Below are 17,175 nucleotides of genomic sequence, written 5' to 3' on the forward strand. Positions count from 1 at the left end.
AGTGAAATTTTACCAAATGACTTGTTTCAAGTAGTCATTTTTTTCTTGTACAGAACCCTCACTTACGATAGTGTTACTTGCAGGTATCCGGATTTTAACAGCCGTTTTCATCACGCGTGAACCACGCGCTAAAGTAGCTAAACTACGTAACCTGTCTAAGCTTCACCAATCCTAACGTAAAACAGTGATAATCACTATCATACAAGATAAACAGTTGCCGAAACACGAAATCACAGCAATATAAAAATGCTGACAGTCTGACTTATTTTATGGTAACAGAGTATATTCTAGACATAAATGTTGGCATGTTTTTTTTTATCAAGACAGAAACAAACATAATTCGAGCAAAGCGATTGGCGTCATCAGCTTTTCGTATATCTAAAAGTAAGAAAATTGCGTCAATTAATATTATCGCGACATTGCGGCATCAGGTTGTTGTATGCTTGCGCGATTTAATAGGAGATAGGTAAATCTCCAAGGCCCTCATATCAGCTGTGTGTGCGTCAATAATATAGTGCGTTTAATTAATCGTCGTAAGCTTATTGCTTTAATTGATCAATCTACTGACAAGATAATATAAAAACCGAATGTATGAGTATTACTTGTAATCTATTATTTATTCAGGGTGTTTTGTATATCGTTGGATTATTAGTAGAGATGTAGTAAAAATTGGTGTTGATATTATTGGTCTATCCTAAGTTTATTTTTTTATACTGTGAATTATACAATGGGTATTTTACCGTTGCAGTTGTAAAGGTAGAAATAAAGGACTATTTAGTACTTTTAGTACTACTATTTAGTACTAATTAGTAGGATGGGATACTATCTGGGTTTAAATCGAATACATTTCTATTTTTTTTTTCAACTTTTATTGTGTCACTGCGGGTTTTCAATAAAATGTGGTTATACGTCCACCGCGCCCATCACGCGATCCGGACTAATGCCATGGTGACTCTACAGTCCAGCTATAAATTCTCTACAAATACAATCACCGAAACAAATACATCCTACAATTACTGATGTTTTTTTTTGTTAGACTTTACCATTCCACTACAGGACAAAGGCCTCCCTCTAATTCTTCCAATCATTTCTCTAAGGCATCTTCTGACCTTTTGGTGTAGTATGAATACAGTTTACACCGCCATTTCAACTTTCTTATTCTTTAAAAACAGCAAGCTTTTGTTTTATCCGGGTAATACCATGCAATACGCTTTTTTTTCAGAAATACTATCTTATAAAATAAATAATTATATAAAAAGAACTAAATACAAGCGTTTTTAATTGTCACTCCATTCAAATTATCAAAATCGGTCCAGCCCTTTTTATATCTGTAGATTGCATTGTCATCGGGTTTGAAGCTACCCCGAAAATTCCAGCCTGGTAGCTTATCGGGAAGTAAATCAAAATTTAGTTACAAAAATCGATCCGGAACGACAAACAAACAAGAAAGTGAGTGTATAAAAACGTGGAAAAAAGAAAAACGTCGCTAATTTCCCGTACCTCATCGTAATAGTAGCATTGCCTCTGTTCTGGAGTGACAGCTTTGATTCCCGCTGTAGTGTAAGTCCTCTCTGGGGATAGAGCTATGAGAACCTCCGTAGCAGGATTCACCATTCTCACTGGCGAGTCCAGGTCCGGGATATTGTAAGCATTGTCGATAATAACCTGTAAAAAGGCTGCATTTGAAAATCTATAAAGCTTAAACGCGGAATGACCAAAAAGACAAGTATGTACTACTATTAAATCAAAAGTTCTGCGCGATTTAAAAAAAAACCCCACTCGTCCTTTTTCAAAGAGAATTCCAAGATTGTCAATCGTTTTGCGAGGCACATGAACCTTGCGGGGCCACACATGCTAATGATCACGATATTCACTACCGTTGTAGATCGTGGCTTTATAAGTTTCAATAAATAGGGAAGTGGTGTGGGCTTGCCTCGTTGAGAACGGCAAAAATTTACACGAGAAATGGTGGGTACTCTCTGCTAGTTCTTTGTTCATAGTCATTATTTTGTATTAAACCAAATAACTACATACATAAACTAGCAACGGAGTAGTATATTTGTATATTAGTTTACTAACTATTCCATTAAAGGTCAAGCGTGTCTAAAAAGGTCTTTTAGGAGCAGCGGTAATTTGCCGCCTCATGGTTACGGGTCCAACCTTTAATGGAAATCTAAAATATGCGATATATCCTGCTTAATTATGATTAAGAAATTATGGATAACATTATTTAAGCTCACATTTATTGCCATTTGCGTATTACATGAAAGATATTACTTGTCACGTTTTGCATTCTTGTTTGATTATTTCTGATTAACATTATGGCTGCTAGGCTATTTTCTGAGCATTAAAAAGGTATAAGAGTAATGGTATTTTTAATTTTGGAACTTGATATAATAAGCGATTTAACAAAAGTCGGTTTATTTTATAACCACCTAATAATGAGTCTTTTTTGTCGAGAATTGGGAAAAAATGATTACTGTCCATTTTGATAACTAGAAAATGCTATTATTTTACTAAAAAAATAACAAATTAACCACTTCAAACAGGTCAAAATTCAGACACTACTGAATACAGAAATCACTGAACTTATTGTTCCATTTCCTTTAATATCATACCTACTTCAGTGTAGGAAAAACTATAATATGGTAATAAGGAACTGCTCAAAATTCCACGGGGAAATCAAAACCTCGGCGAGCATCACAGGCGCTCGAAACGATGAAACAAAAGAAAGCGAAATTATAACAAAATATTACGCGAGAAGTAATTTGAAAATTGCTTGAAAATGCTGCTTTTATAAGTAATTGGTACTCGATTGCTGAAAAAGAAGGAAAATTCAATGTGTGTGTGGAACAACAGTGATGAATGTATGCACAAAAATGATGTATTTGTAGTTATCATTTTTGTGGTAAAGATTCCTTTTTAAAGAAGTCTTTGCGTTTGAAATAAGGTTTCTGATTAAAAAGGTATTTTTTTCTTTTTCGAACTCTGCAAGACTCCTTAGATATCAACAGTAAATTTTCGAAACCGCCGGAAAATTTGGAGTTTTTTTAAGTAATGTGAGCGTCAAAAATTATTTGTTTTTTTCTACGACATGGAGTGAATCTTGTGTATCTAATAATTAACTTCAAGCATTGCAATTGAGATACGCGTAAACAAAAGATAGTGTCGGCTACTTTCCTGGCCGTAGGGTAACGGAAGACAAATATATCTAATGTTTTCCCTGTATTATTAAAATACCTATCGATTAAAAATTTAGGTATTTTTTTTCTTGATAAGCAATCACCCAATATCAATATCGTATGATATATAATTACAATATAGGCGTGCCCATCAGGCCACGAATCACGTTCAACCATCAACAACCGTATCTATGAAATAGGAAGGGAAATGGCTGGAAGAAACATTGACACTTATTTATTAAAAAAGAAAAAAACAATTAAAATTTTGATTCTCGCAAAAAATCTAAAACAAAAATCTTTTTCTTAATAAAAAAGATGCTACCTCGTTCATGAAACCTCTTTTCTTAATATCCATATCGATAATGGAATTAGAGATAAATTACTAATGATGTCCAGGGAGGATGATTTAGATCAGGATGATTCAGAAGAGGATTGTGTGAACCAATTAGAGGGGTTAGATTTGGAGCTTGCTCTCTGCAGCCTAGGCATTTAGCAAGCGGTCTCCTAGGACAAAACGATAACGATTGAGATTTAGTGTTTAATTAAATAACCCATCTGGATGTTGGCTATTCTGACCCGACGCCGTCGACATATTTAACAAATTAACGAACTTCGCGAACTTTGTACGCAGATGTCCCTTTCAACCCGTACCGTCTGTTTTATCATGCAGTACGCAACCGCTCATGTGTGAACAGGTTACGTGTGGAATGGAAAACAAAGACAAGGATACTCGCAAAGAGAGAACTACAAAAGGCTCTCAGAAATACTCGGAAGAGTAAATTTTGCGCCCTGCGAATCGCACAGGTAGCCGAGTGGTTGATGCGAATCAAAACTGTACGCGACGTGTCGCGGGTTCGGTCCCCACGTAGGATAGGTGTGGGTATCATGCATGAATGCTTGTTCTGAGTCTGGGTGTCTTTGTGCATGAGACTTGTATGTTCGTAAAACCCTTTGCATCCCTAGGGTCAAATATAATAGCGAGGTAAAAAAATAAAACAATGCCAAAATTCTAAAAACTTTTCCAAAATTAGCCAAGCAAAAAAAACCTCCTTGAAATTTTCAGTACTCAGTTGTAATGTAGGTATAAGCGCCACTAAGCGCCACATTTACCAGGTAAATGATTCAAACTTATTGTTTTGATATTGTTTGCATTTATCTACAAATCAACTTACTACTCCGTAGATTCAATATCTCGCTTATTGACGTACGTATATTAATGTTTAGTGTATGTGTCATACTTTTATTTTTTATATAGGTACTTTACTTTAAGCCTACCGCTGCTGGGCACAGGTTGCTTTCCATAACGGAAAGTTTAGATATGTTTCAGTTTAGTTTCAATGATAACCACGCCAGCCCAATTGGCTATTTATAAGTTCAGGATTTTGAATCTAAATTCCTCAACATTTTTTCCTTCAACCGATTATAGTGATGGTCAGTCAGATAATCTTAGAATTCAACGACACCACGACAATTTCTAATTAATTCTATTTTTTACTAATTTACTAAAAAGGAGTCTACAGTACATTACTAGCTATGGGGTAAAAATTCTACTACTAATTTTGTAGAGCTAGTTGTACCAATTATCATTTATTTGTCCTTAATCATAACAACTTAAATTACAATATTCAAAAATATTTCCTTAATAATCTATAATCTTAAAAACACCTATGTTCATGGAAAATAAACTTTATTTCTTAAACATCATAAGGTGCATAAGATCTTCTTTTCAGAGAATTGACGAAATTATTGCATTGTTGACTTTTTATTGGAAAGTATCGTTATTCTAAATTCGATCCGAAAGCTGTTTATGGTTAAATGTGTTAAGTAAACGCCAAGCTTCCTGGTGATCACATATTTACGTAAATAAACACATAGCTTATCAGTTTGATTGAGCGCAGATACATAGAATGTAGATTGATATAAAATATCAACCAAATGAAAAGCATGATTGATTAATCTTGCTAATTTCAAATTTATTGCTTCCGCTTTTCGTTCCAACACAAAACATGCTTATCTACTTGCGTCATTCATAAATAATAATGTGTTGATACAATATCTTCAGCACTCAATAAAAAGGCAGTCATCAACAGAGAATCTAAAGTCGTCCAGTTCCATAAACGTATAAAATAATCTATCTATAAAAATGACGAATACTTTTTTTATAACCTTCCACTAAACGTTACGCAACCTACGAGATGATAGGTGCGTCAACGAACTTTCACTACTTGCGAATCTTATCGAGTGATCATAATGTTTTATCGATTTGAATCTATATTTACGATTAAGGTCTGCTGATAATTTACCTTATTATTCTTAATGTCATGTAGGTTTGCGGTTCAACGAACGGATTTGAATGCACGATGTTGTATGTTCATATCAGAAGCATCATCGTTTTTAAAGTTACATATAGCTTTTTTACGTTTTTATATCACTAATCAAAAGTGGTTAGGGTACGAGTAAATAACGTGAGAAAATCTTTTGTTTTTTCTTTATTGAAACCCTCACATCCCGGCAAGAGGTTTGACGCTGTTTCACCTTATTCATTCGACTGTCCCAATCTAGTCGGACGAGCCCGAGAAATATGTGTTCGGACTTTTTCCCCATCTTTTACCAAAAAATTATTGCCTGATATTATTATTGCGTTTGAAACACACTTCAGCAACAGTAATCGGTATCTACATCGGTTTTATTACACAAAAGATTGAAGTTACATGGTCGAAAATACAAGGAAACCATTGTTAGGATAAACTTGTTCGTCTAAATTATCTCTAGACATCTTCACAAGCAGATAACTGATACAATCTATATAAGGCGAAGTTTATCACAATCTATATTTGACTTCGGGAGTACTATCTCGCATCTACAACTACAACTGGCCTTGGACCTACAAGTTGCAGTTGTAGAAGCGACACGGCGCTCGCTCTTTACAGAATTAATTAAAGAGATGGAATTAGACTCTAGATGCATTGGCTTTATCATATCACAATAAAGAGGTGACAATATAAAAGGTTGCATTTAAGAAGACCAGTGCTCTTTGATTGGACTTACTAATTAAGTTTTTAAATGATGCATGCAATGATGATGAACGGCTTACTCACACGTTTTTATCGGGATTGCCCGACTAGTTTCGTACCCAACCGGAGTTCGTAAACATGAGCTGTGGGGGATGAGCGGGGTCGCGAGTCGTGAGTTCGACTCGCGACCATCGTGAAAATTAATCATTCTCAGAATAGATATAGGTAGGAAAAGACTGAAACTGACCCCACCTACGCAACGAATGCAACGCAGTAACAATAGAAGCGCCCTTATCGTACATAGTGTGTATCAACGCTTTACACACGATAAGTGTGTTCTTTTATTCGATTCTATAGTATTGTTTCTTAATGTGTAAGTGTCCTGATATTGCAGTGCGAAGCGATGTGAGGCCATTTTGTCTGCAACGGGGATGTTATTGAGCTCCGTAATCGTAACCGAAATTATGGGATATTGGCATCCGAAATCCGTACAAATGTGAAAGTTTCATATAATTTCGGATAAAGGGAAGGATGGAGTAGGCATGTATGTTAGAACATTTTGTGAAGGGTTCTGGTCGTTCAAACCGTCACATGAAAAGTGTCAATTTAATTTAACATTGCATTTATTCAACAATGTACTATGCTTATCCAAAATGAACTAGTAATCTAAAATTATCATTAGTCTTAAGTAATATATCCTTTTCCCTGACCAAATCTACAAATGCATAATTATATTATTACATCCCTAGTCTATTGAACTTATTCGTAAGACAATTGTTTCTCTCGTCTATAAAGGAAGCAAAATAAATGCATCGGGTCACAAAAACTGTTATGCGTAGTAAAGTTGCAAATACGAAATTGCGACCTCGTTGTTATCAACTTATATAATTGATTACTTATTTTTCGATTAAAATCGTCTGGGTGCGTATTCTATTTTTTAATATCGGTGAACAAAATTATTCATTTTTTATTGAAAAATCTACGTGAGACAATTCCCAATGAAAGCCTACAGATTTTGAAAATTTTCTGAAATAGCTACTTATTATATACTTAATTACTTTAAAATACTTATTCCGTTTTCATAAATTAATGCGAAATTGCGATATCATTATAGAATTATAGAAATACTTCGCAATGAACACAAATCAAGTAATTAGTGATTAATGAAGGCCAGTTTGAATGTCATCTTTTCGAAGTTGTATGAACTTACTTAATCACTTACTTATGGTCGTGGTCATCAACACGGATCAACGCTCAAACCTCACCTTTTTTTTGGTAAGGCGGGGGAATCCTCTTGGACACCCACTCCCTCGGGGGAGGAAATGGGTAGTGTCAGACTTTTACTGGCTAACCTGAACCGCCGTGCTACGTCATCCACGTTTTTGTGTCGGTGTATGACAATGCATTGCAATCCTTCATACAACGACCGCGGGCTTCCACCGGACAGTAATGTGGGCTGGTAGGTCACTTTCTCGCGTTGTGTGGAGGCCAATGTGTAAAGAGCGTCGGCCTCCTCGCCTCATATTGGGACCGCATCCATAGCACCGAATGTGGCCCCCTGACGTGGGGCTCAAACCTCCCCTGAACTAAAAAGGCCTATGCTCGGTAGTAGGACAAATATGGATTGTAGTTATTTACATATTTTATAAATAATTAGAAGCAAGTGAACTTAGAAGTCAAAGTCACATTTTTTAAGAAATGTTTTCTGCGGTCAAAGGTCGAAGGATGGTCATTTTATATTTGTGGTCAATAATAAAACAAAATTAAGTTATACGTGTATTCCCGTGTCTGAAGTCCAAAGAAAATTGATTTATTACCCAAATATACCGAATACTTACCATACTGATAATTAATCGAAATTCAACCTCTTTATCTAAATTTACGTCATTCGAAATTTCAAATCCAATCGATTAATCCAAAAGGTAATTAATAAACACGTGAATGTCACAACAGTCAAAATGAGTGTTTACGTGCTGTGATGCCTTGTAATAGTGAGATTATGAAAAAACTTCACATGCCACGGGAAAAAAGGTAAACGGGAGGCAATTAATAACAAGCTCCTTCTCCTAGTCGTTAGTGCATGCAGGGTACAAAGTATACGACCTACGGCCGCCGTAAGGTCGGGCCTGCGGGTGGCGGTGAGGGCACCCTGTCACTCGATCAGCCAGCAGGCCAAGAAGGAGACGGGCGCGTCGTCCTGCGCACCCGTTCTTATGAGGAGTGAGGGGTGGGCTTTTTTCACCCATCCCTTGAGAAGGAGTCCAAAGGACTAGAGCCAGCCAGAGTAGTGCAGAGTATGCGCGAGCGATCCCGTGACTCTGGCTAAAGCAGTAGAAGGGGTCGGGGTGTTTTTAGTCGGTGGAAGTCCGACATACCCCCACGCCGTGCCCTCGACGTGCGTTGAAGACATTAGCGTTTCACCCCGGGAAAAAAAATGGGTACAAAGTATAAAAAAATTGGTAGATGGAAAATATATTGTATTTGTAGAATGTTAAAAAAGGAGATATGCCTATTCTATAAATAAAAAAAGAGTAAGTAATGATAGTGCCGATGCAATAAAAGACCTGTCACCCATAACCAGAACTTAATATAATACGAGTAGGTAGTATATACGAGGAACTGCTCTAGGCCGAGTAGTGCGCTGACCGGCTTCAACAGCTTCAAAGAATAATAATGGTAAAATGGAGTTTTAAATTTAATTAAAATTGACGGGTAAATGAAAATCATCATCAAATTTATCTTTAAAAATACGGTTCAAGATAGACTTTATCCGTCAGCCGTCACTTGACGGTAGTAGATCTTTTAATAGATAATCCGTCAGGTTCATCAACACCAAGGCGACGTTCAACGATAAAAATCTCTGACTTTAATCTAGAACAAATAGGAACATCTCTATCATGCGTAATACATACCGTAGTGAAGTTATATCACACATTTTACGCAAGCTTCCGGATCCCTTATCGTCTAAGACATTAGTCATTTAATATCTTAACAATCAAACATAGAAATAATGTGGAGAATATCGTGATTCATTGCATGTGAAAAAAAACAAATTTAAAAGCTTTTACGCAATTGGCGGTTTATGGACGTTTAGTAAAAAACATACATGAACCTACATTATACTCGTACTTACATAAACTATTGTGAAACCCATCGGACATTAGGAATGTCCTCATAAGATGAATTCGTAGATTATAGGCTGAATTGTCCAGGATAACTAAAGGTTTTGCAAGTACTCCTTCGTTTTTATCGACAGTCGTTTAGGAAACTACCAAATCTAGCAAGATAATTATCAAAACTTAACAAAGCATCGTACATCTTTGTGATGTTTTTTTATTTATTTTAAATCGTACCATTTTTCTTACTATTCTAACTCGCCAAACTTTTAGGTTTGAAGGCGAGATTTTAAGTTTGACCAAATAATAGATATTTCACGTTAAATAAACGAAAAATTTGATGTTAATGCAGTCCTATGCTCTGACGTAACAAACATAAAAAACGACATGCGAATTGAGAAACTCCTTCTTTTATGAAGCCGGTTATAAATGAAATTAAAAACTATTTTGTAACCGCAACAACACCCCTAAACACACATATTATAGTGTCTTTTAGCGGTACTTTTCAAGTTATGAATACAAGCACGCATTACAACATACAGCGATATCTGGCATACACAACAAGCTCTTGAACAACTCATACCAAAGCTCCCTGCGACGCTACTGTGGCACTGTAATAGTCTTCAGGGTCTGTGTATAGAAGCGCTGTTAGTGCCGTCTGGTAACCGCAGGCGGCCACACGGCGAGGCGACATCGAGGGCAACCCTTCGCTGGTCCTGCGAAGAATACATAGAGGTACTTACTATTATAGAATGCTGTAATAAAGAGGAAAAAACTAAGCTCGATTGATCCGACCTCGCCGCAAAAAAACCTTTTTACACCATGCCTTGTAAAAAAATCAGAGAATTTACATAACCGCTATGGCAATAAAAATGAAAATGGTGGTCAAGCAACAGTTGGAAGAGCATAAATTTGATTATTGACCATTTAACGATTTTTTTTTTGCCTTAGACGGTTTTTTTTAATTTGCAGTAAAATTCTATGACCATAAGATTTCCGACCTAATAATAGGCTCAATTGTAAATCTCCGTCAAGTATCATGCTGTCTTCCTCTGTTTATAGCTTACTATGGAGACGGGTAGAGTTTTGATGACGATTGGAAGTTAAATTGTGATTAACAGATGATTGGATATTATTTAACCCAGAGGCGAGTCTCATTTTCTTTCTAGGTTCATTAGCCATTGTCTTTAAACATCGATTCACACGACTTATTAAAAGCGCAAACTCTTATCCGTAAAAGCAATTTTATCAGTATTCACAATGGATAAGTACGATTGAGATTAAGAATTATAAATACTACAGATAAAGAGATTATTATTTTTATCTGTAAAACAATATTTATGACTTTTTTATAAACACCTACAATGCGACTGTCGAGCACTTTAAAGTCGGACTCCTTATCGTTTTAATGCATTACGGTTACATTTATTTGCATCTTGCATATTTTTTATTTCTACTAAAATATATTTAATAAGCAACCGTAGCAACGCTAAGGGTTTAATTTAAATACTAATTTCTATTATAGCAAAAAAAACTCCTCTTCAAATTTGGACCGTACCAACCGGTACTTAACGTCAATTTTGATTTGCAATTATAGCTGCAACAAAAACATGTACATCATCTGTGAGAATTCTATAACATTCTAGCTCTCAACACAAGCTTTATCCATTTTAATATCTAAACCAAAAATAAAAGTGAATCAATTCCACAATACGGTGTAAATTCAGATAAAATTTCAGTACCTAAACGTAATCAGTCGGGTTTCTGGTCGAAATAATTCACGCGTTACCGAGCTCAGGGAACCGCTTGCGTTAATTAAATTTTAATCAACAAACCTCTCGGAACAAACGAGAAATTAAAAATACAATGCTAAATCAAAATAACAATAACCTTTCTTTGATATAGGTATCACGGATAACCTGCCAACACTGAATTTGAATTTAATTGTTCATGTCTCTATGGGGACAACAACAATTTTGTCTTTGTCAGGAATGCAAGTGCCCCGTACACGTAAAAAAACAAGAGAAGATGATATATTAAAAAAAAATACACTTAGATGATACATTAATTGTTTCATAAACTTTATTATTTTTTTAACACATAGAGTGTGGCACTCGCAGTGATGGAAGATTCTCACATTGCTTTAAACATCACTTAATTAATTTAAAAAGTTTGTACAAGGAAACCAACACCGACTGATCTAAACAAAACATGTGCAAAAAAAACATAGCGCGTGAGGCAATTAAATAAATATTCATTAAGAAATCATTACCAAAGGTTTATCGGCACCTAATGATCATAATTTACCGACAGGAAGCGTGTGAGAACGTATCAATCGTAAAACCCACTTAGTATATTAATAGCATCGCTAAAGGTATTTTAATATGATGTACTATTAGAGCGATTACATCAACGTTATAGAAATATTGAGGTAGACAAAGATTACCCTACCGCGACAGACTGGTCGACATCCGCACTTAATAATATAAATGCGAAAGTATTTCTGTCTGTCTGTCTCGCTTTTACGTCCATAACTACCGAATCGTAATGGAGAGGAAAATGAAAAGTACCGGCGGTTTGTGAATCACCGATTTCTCTTTTTGCTGATTGTGCAAAACTAACACAACCTGCGTCTTTACGTGATCATGTAATTCATTATCATAGTTTTATTGCAATCAGCGTAAAACTTAGAAACCACTAATCTGCTAGCCGTGCCGTAACTTATTAAATTATTGATAGCCGAGTGGTTGAGGTCACCATACCAAACCCACTGTGCGCGACTGTCGGGCTTCGATCCCTGCGTAGGACAAATGTTATTAAATGATGTAACGGTTTACTCACGCGTATTTATCGGGGTAGCCCGACTAGTTTCGAATCCAACCGGAGTCCTTAATCATGAGCAGACGCGGCGGGATAGCCTATATAGCCTATATACCTCTAAACTAACTAGCCAGTTCAAAGGTCCCAAATTGTAAACAAAATAAATTTTTGCGCTGGTGTGACTACTGTGATAGAATTCCACCTGTGCCGCGATAAGATAAACTAAAATAGTACTTCACTAAAACCAGACAAGAAGTCGATTAAATAGTGATAAACGATAGAGTTTACAGCGAAATTATTAAGTAGTCTTTTAAGGCAAGTATTACATTTCTGTACATGTAATATCTTTTTACTGTTATTATTGCTAATACTATCGCCAGTGTCGCCGCTATCGCGGGTGTATGAGGTGAGTTCGACTTTGAATTTGCGAGAAAAGAGAGTGTGATACAACCCTACTGCAAAGCTCTCGATCACGCGACTGCAACGACTGATTGTAAACAGTAGTACGACATCATAGTAATACGACAAATGGACAAATAATATGTATATAATTGTACAAAGAGCCTATAGCCGCACCGCTTATAGTAATATAATAAATTGACTTTTTGGAAGTATGAAAGCGTGTCTGTTTTGCAAAATTAAATGAGGTTCTTCCTTTTTGAATCTCATGTGAAACATTCATTTTTCCTACCAGCATGACCGCACAGGATAGTTTTTATCCCGATTTTATGTCCCGGTGGGATCATTTTCGATTACAGCTAGTTATGACATATTTTACCAAAGCATATATTTTTATTAAAAATGTATTGAAAAATGACAAATGTCACCACCTCGCCGCGTCGGCACATGATTAAGGACTCCAGTTTTGTCCTAAGCTATTCAGACTATACCGATAAATAAGCGTGAGTATACCGTTATAAAACAAACAATTATAAACGCCTTACAAAACTCATTATAACAATATAATTCATTACTGATATAAATATTTTGTATTGATTCCATTTGTATGTTATGTAATGTACCTACCCATAAATTCTTTCCTTTATCAATGTCTAATGTGACAGTAACAACCCTTTTGATTACGACCGTGTTTGGTACTCGTGGCAAGCACCCCGCTATGCCAATACGAGAAGGCTTGCTATTTTTACCACCCTTTTTAAACTTACTCATAACAATTGTGTATTTTTTTCGAAAATAAAAACTTTAAATTATCTATTAATCTTGATATTGATTATATCTTATGATCTAATCGAGTAAATTATAAAAGGGTGCGACCGAAAACATAAGTAGATAAATTTAACGAAGAAAATAATGCATTGCTTTTCTTTTTGTTTTTATAAAAAAACCTGTCAAATGCAAGTAGGAATCACGACGCTAAGAGTCAAATATTCAACACAAAAATGTGTAGGACATTGATCATTTCAGAGATATAAATATTTACATAATTTCAGCACACATTGCTGTTTAACAAAATAAAAGCATAGATCCGAAATATTTATACATGTATTTTATGAAAGAACACATTCTTATATAAAATATTTAAAATAGAAATGATTCATATTCATATTTTGGTACATTAAAAGTGACTCATTGCCTTTTTAACAATTATAATCTTTATTATTATTGAATACTTGAATGATTCATTAGCGGCACACCATGATAAATGACGACACGAATTCTCATCTATTTTTCGTGAGCTATACTATAAATATGTAGTTCGTATTTTAAAACCTAATTATATCCATCTCTTACTAAGGTTCACTCATTTATAGAGTACTTGCCTGATTTCAATTAAATTTGCGCACCGTTTAAATCCTAATTAATAGTCCCAATATTACTTAAGTATTTTCTTGCAAATTATTTATCTTTAACCTATCTTGGGTCCTACTTTACACGCAATCGAAGTCGCGAGCAATAGCTAGTAAATTATCAAACAACGAGAGTGTTCGTAATCTATTAATTTAGTCTAAAAAAGAACATTTTAAATCTGCCTCTATTTACCCTGTTTTATTTTCCTCGTTTTACAGTACTGACAATAATAAAATATTAAACGTAACCATTTTATTATAGTCTATTCTCTAGTCACGTGACCTTCCATTTTATGGTCGATTTTACGATATCAATGTCTTTGTACTCCAGTGAGATGATTTAACAGATTTTCTACTTCGTAAACTAACGAAACAAATGAAAATGTTTTTCCTACATTTAGAGACAGTGATTAAAGTACATATCTTTTCAAAACAGTGTTTTTAAATTTCTTGTACTATGGAGATCGAATAGGTGTAGTAAGTAGATGAATCAATACTTAGGTACATTGATTCCTATTGGCAGTCGGTTTACGACGGCTGCTGTATTAGGACGAGACAGGCAGTAGCGAGTAGTTTGTTCCTAGTTCTTGTACAATACACCTAAAGACAACAGTCAATCAATGTTCGAGCAAGCATAACGAAAGCCAGGTATTTACACAAGGGAGCAGCCTTCGAAGAGGAAATCTTAAAATAGATATTATCGTATCTCTTTCGACGTACCCGGAATTAATCGTTATACGAAGCGAAGATAAAGCGCTGATCTAATAAAATTATCACGTAATACGATAAAGCTTCAATCACATTTTCTATGTTTAGCAATCTGTCGATATATTATTTAAGTGCCGTTTTCCTTACCCAGGGTAATCGGTAAAGAATTACTTAGTTCAATTAAAAAAGGTTAACGAAAAAGACGATGCCAACCGATATCTAAGCAACCCGTAAAAGACGTGATGACAAAGTTTGTCATGTCAGATTGAAAAGTATACCAGACATCATAACGACCATGTACTAAAGTAAAATACTCCAAAAAGATTTTACTTGAGCGATGAGACTGGTCGAAGATAACACATTTAAATACTATACTTCTTAATTCAAAACTTAGCCTACATGTATATTTTATGGCAACGAAGCTATGTCTAATTGAACCTAGATTTTATGGTTTGTACGTAACATGTCTCCGAAACAAATAAAGTTTTATCTAACGCCATAGGGCAAAACAACTCTCTTTGAATATTTAACTTTGCAAGGTTACGTCACTTAGCGATCAAGTCAACTTTCATACAAGATATATGTGACTTTGTATACGTAAGAAACCGGCCAAGTGCGAGTCAGATTCGTGCCTAAACGGTTCCGTACTTTATGTACCAAAAATCGAGGTTTTGTATGGGAGCCTCCTTAGATATTAATTGCATTGTGTTTTATCCTTTGTTGTGACAGCATTAACAGAAATGATAATTTGTAAAAAAGATCAACTGTCTAATAGAAGGGCAGACGATCGAGTCTTATGTTCGATCCTCGAGAAGTCTTCAGTTTTAGCCTTTGGGTAAGGAACCTTAAAAATATTACAGGTAAAATAAGCTTAGTATCACAATCTACTAAGTATTCTAGACTGTCGTAGACTGACAAACAGGTATCGTGCCATAATTGATGGTATAGTCATTACAGTGCAGTTTCTTACGAAATAACCTTTCATTATAAATGCGCGTTCAAACCGTCACTCTAATCAGTCAGCAGCGCAGCTTATTACAATTCCATTCACACTCACCTTTTCGAAAGGTCTTACAAAATCGGAAAACGTTGCAGATACGATGGTTCACTTTTAGACCACTACTACTATAGTTGTGCTGTTATCTAATTTGTTTCACAATAGCCGGTCTTCCATTTTGTCCGTTTGTATACACGTCGTTAGGCTTTTCTGTTTCACCAATTCATTCAAAACACAATCTTTTTTTTGATACAGCACCTATCCATTAAACTTTGTTTAGAAACAAATGAAGATTTAAAGAAAATTTAAGTTTTATCATAAAAAAGTGACAGGCTGTACAGACAGTATCAAAAGTTAGAATCACTAGCAGATTTAGAGAGCTCTTGTGAATTGGGACTGTGGTACAACAAGTACAAGTCTGTTACGAGTAAATGCTCAAGTGTATCATCACGATCGGTGGTGAGCCGACTGATGTTATACTAGTTTACAGCGGCCATAGCAACAGACAGAACAATATTTACCAGAAATAGCCATGCAGTCAAGTTCTATACCATTCGCAAAGGCGTAAACGATGCAAATTGATGTGAATGTGACCTCTTTACTTACATTGCAGTGGAGTGATCTTCAACAGCGAAGTAGTTAAACGTGCAGCAGAGGCTGAGCAGCGTGAAGATAGGCTTGAATATGTCCTCGCACCGATAGATGGCGTTCTTCCACATGCATCGCTGTATTAAATTGTTGCACGTCGCTGCTGGTGATAGCTTTAATAAAGGGAATGTTGTTCGCAAGATTTTTCATATATTTTCTAGAAGGTATTTTTTTTATTATTGACATATGCAGAAACAAAACGTACGGAGAAAAATGGGGTTAGGCCAGTAGTAATAAGTTTTTTTTGTTACATTTTAATTAATACTTACTTTCAGAACAAGTGCTTCTATGGTTATGTTGTTATCGTCTAAAACATTTTGAAGTGTTTTCAAATGTTCCTTTTCTTCGGGTTCGGCAAAGAAAGTGGAATACAACAGGGGGACTAGACGAAAGGTGCCGTATATAAAGTCTGCCGTTACATTCTCAGGAAGAGTCCTACAATAAAACATTATCTTTAGTTTTGTTTAGCAGTTTAGTGAATTTCAGGTGAAGGTGCTAGTCCAGAGGGCCTGCCACAGCTATCACCTGTTTCTGAAAGAGAAACCTGATTTGCGTCGTGTAGTGCCTTTGTCTTGCTTCCACTACTTCAGAAAAACGACTATATGTGTCTGTTATTTTTTAGTAACTGGATAATTTTAGAAGGTCATATGAATCAGACGTAGCGATATGCATCTCGATAATCTCTCATTGAAAACTTTAATAAAAAAAAATATTGTTTGTGACCTTGGCTTAAGTGAACTTAATTGCCAGCTGTTTGTATACCTACTAATGGAAACTTCAAGGACTCTGCATTTATCGGGTAAATACAGTGTACAAAATAAAATATTATCATGACTCATGTTCCTTTAACATGCACCTGTGCTGTAAAAGTATGTATTGTAT

General features: G+C 35.4%; 1 protein-coding gene across 4 annotated transcripts in view; it reads right to left on the reverse strand.

Moving 5' to 3' along the window:
* Window positions 1-17,175, reverse strand: part of LOC113495563 (sodium channel protein Nach-like) — a 35,632-nt gene that overhangs the window by 7,238 nt on the left and 11,219 nt on the right. For all 4 annotated transcript variants that reach the window (XM_026874328.1, XM_026874326.1, XM_026874327.1 and 1 more), the window contains 4 exons: window positions 16,563-16,728; window positions 16,252-16,406; window positions 9,896-10,028; window positions 1,501-1,665 (listed from right to left, as the gene is read on the reverse strand). In XM_026874328.1, the coding sequence (XP_026730129.1) occupies window positions 1,501-1,665; window positions 9,896-10,028; window positions 16,252-16,406; window positions 16,563-16,728 (619 nt within the window). The remainder of the gene's footprint in view (window positions 1-1,500; window positions 1,666-9,895; window positions 10,029-16,251; window positions 16,407-16,562; window positions 16,729-17,175) is intronic.

Source organism: Trichoplusia ni, chromosome 7 (genome assembly GCF_003590095.1).
Source record: "Trichoplusia ni isolate ovarian cell line Hi5 chromosome 7, tn1, whole genome shotgun sequence".
In the NCBI taxonomy this organism is placed as follows: Eukaryota; Metazoa; Arthropoda; class Insecta; order Lepidoptera; family Noctuidae; genus Trichoplusia; species Trichoplusia ni.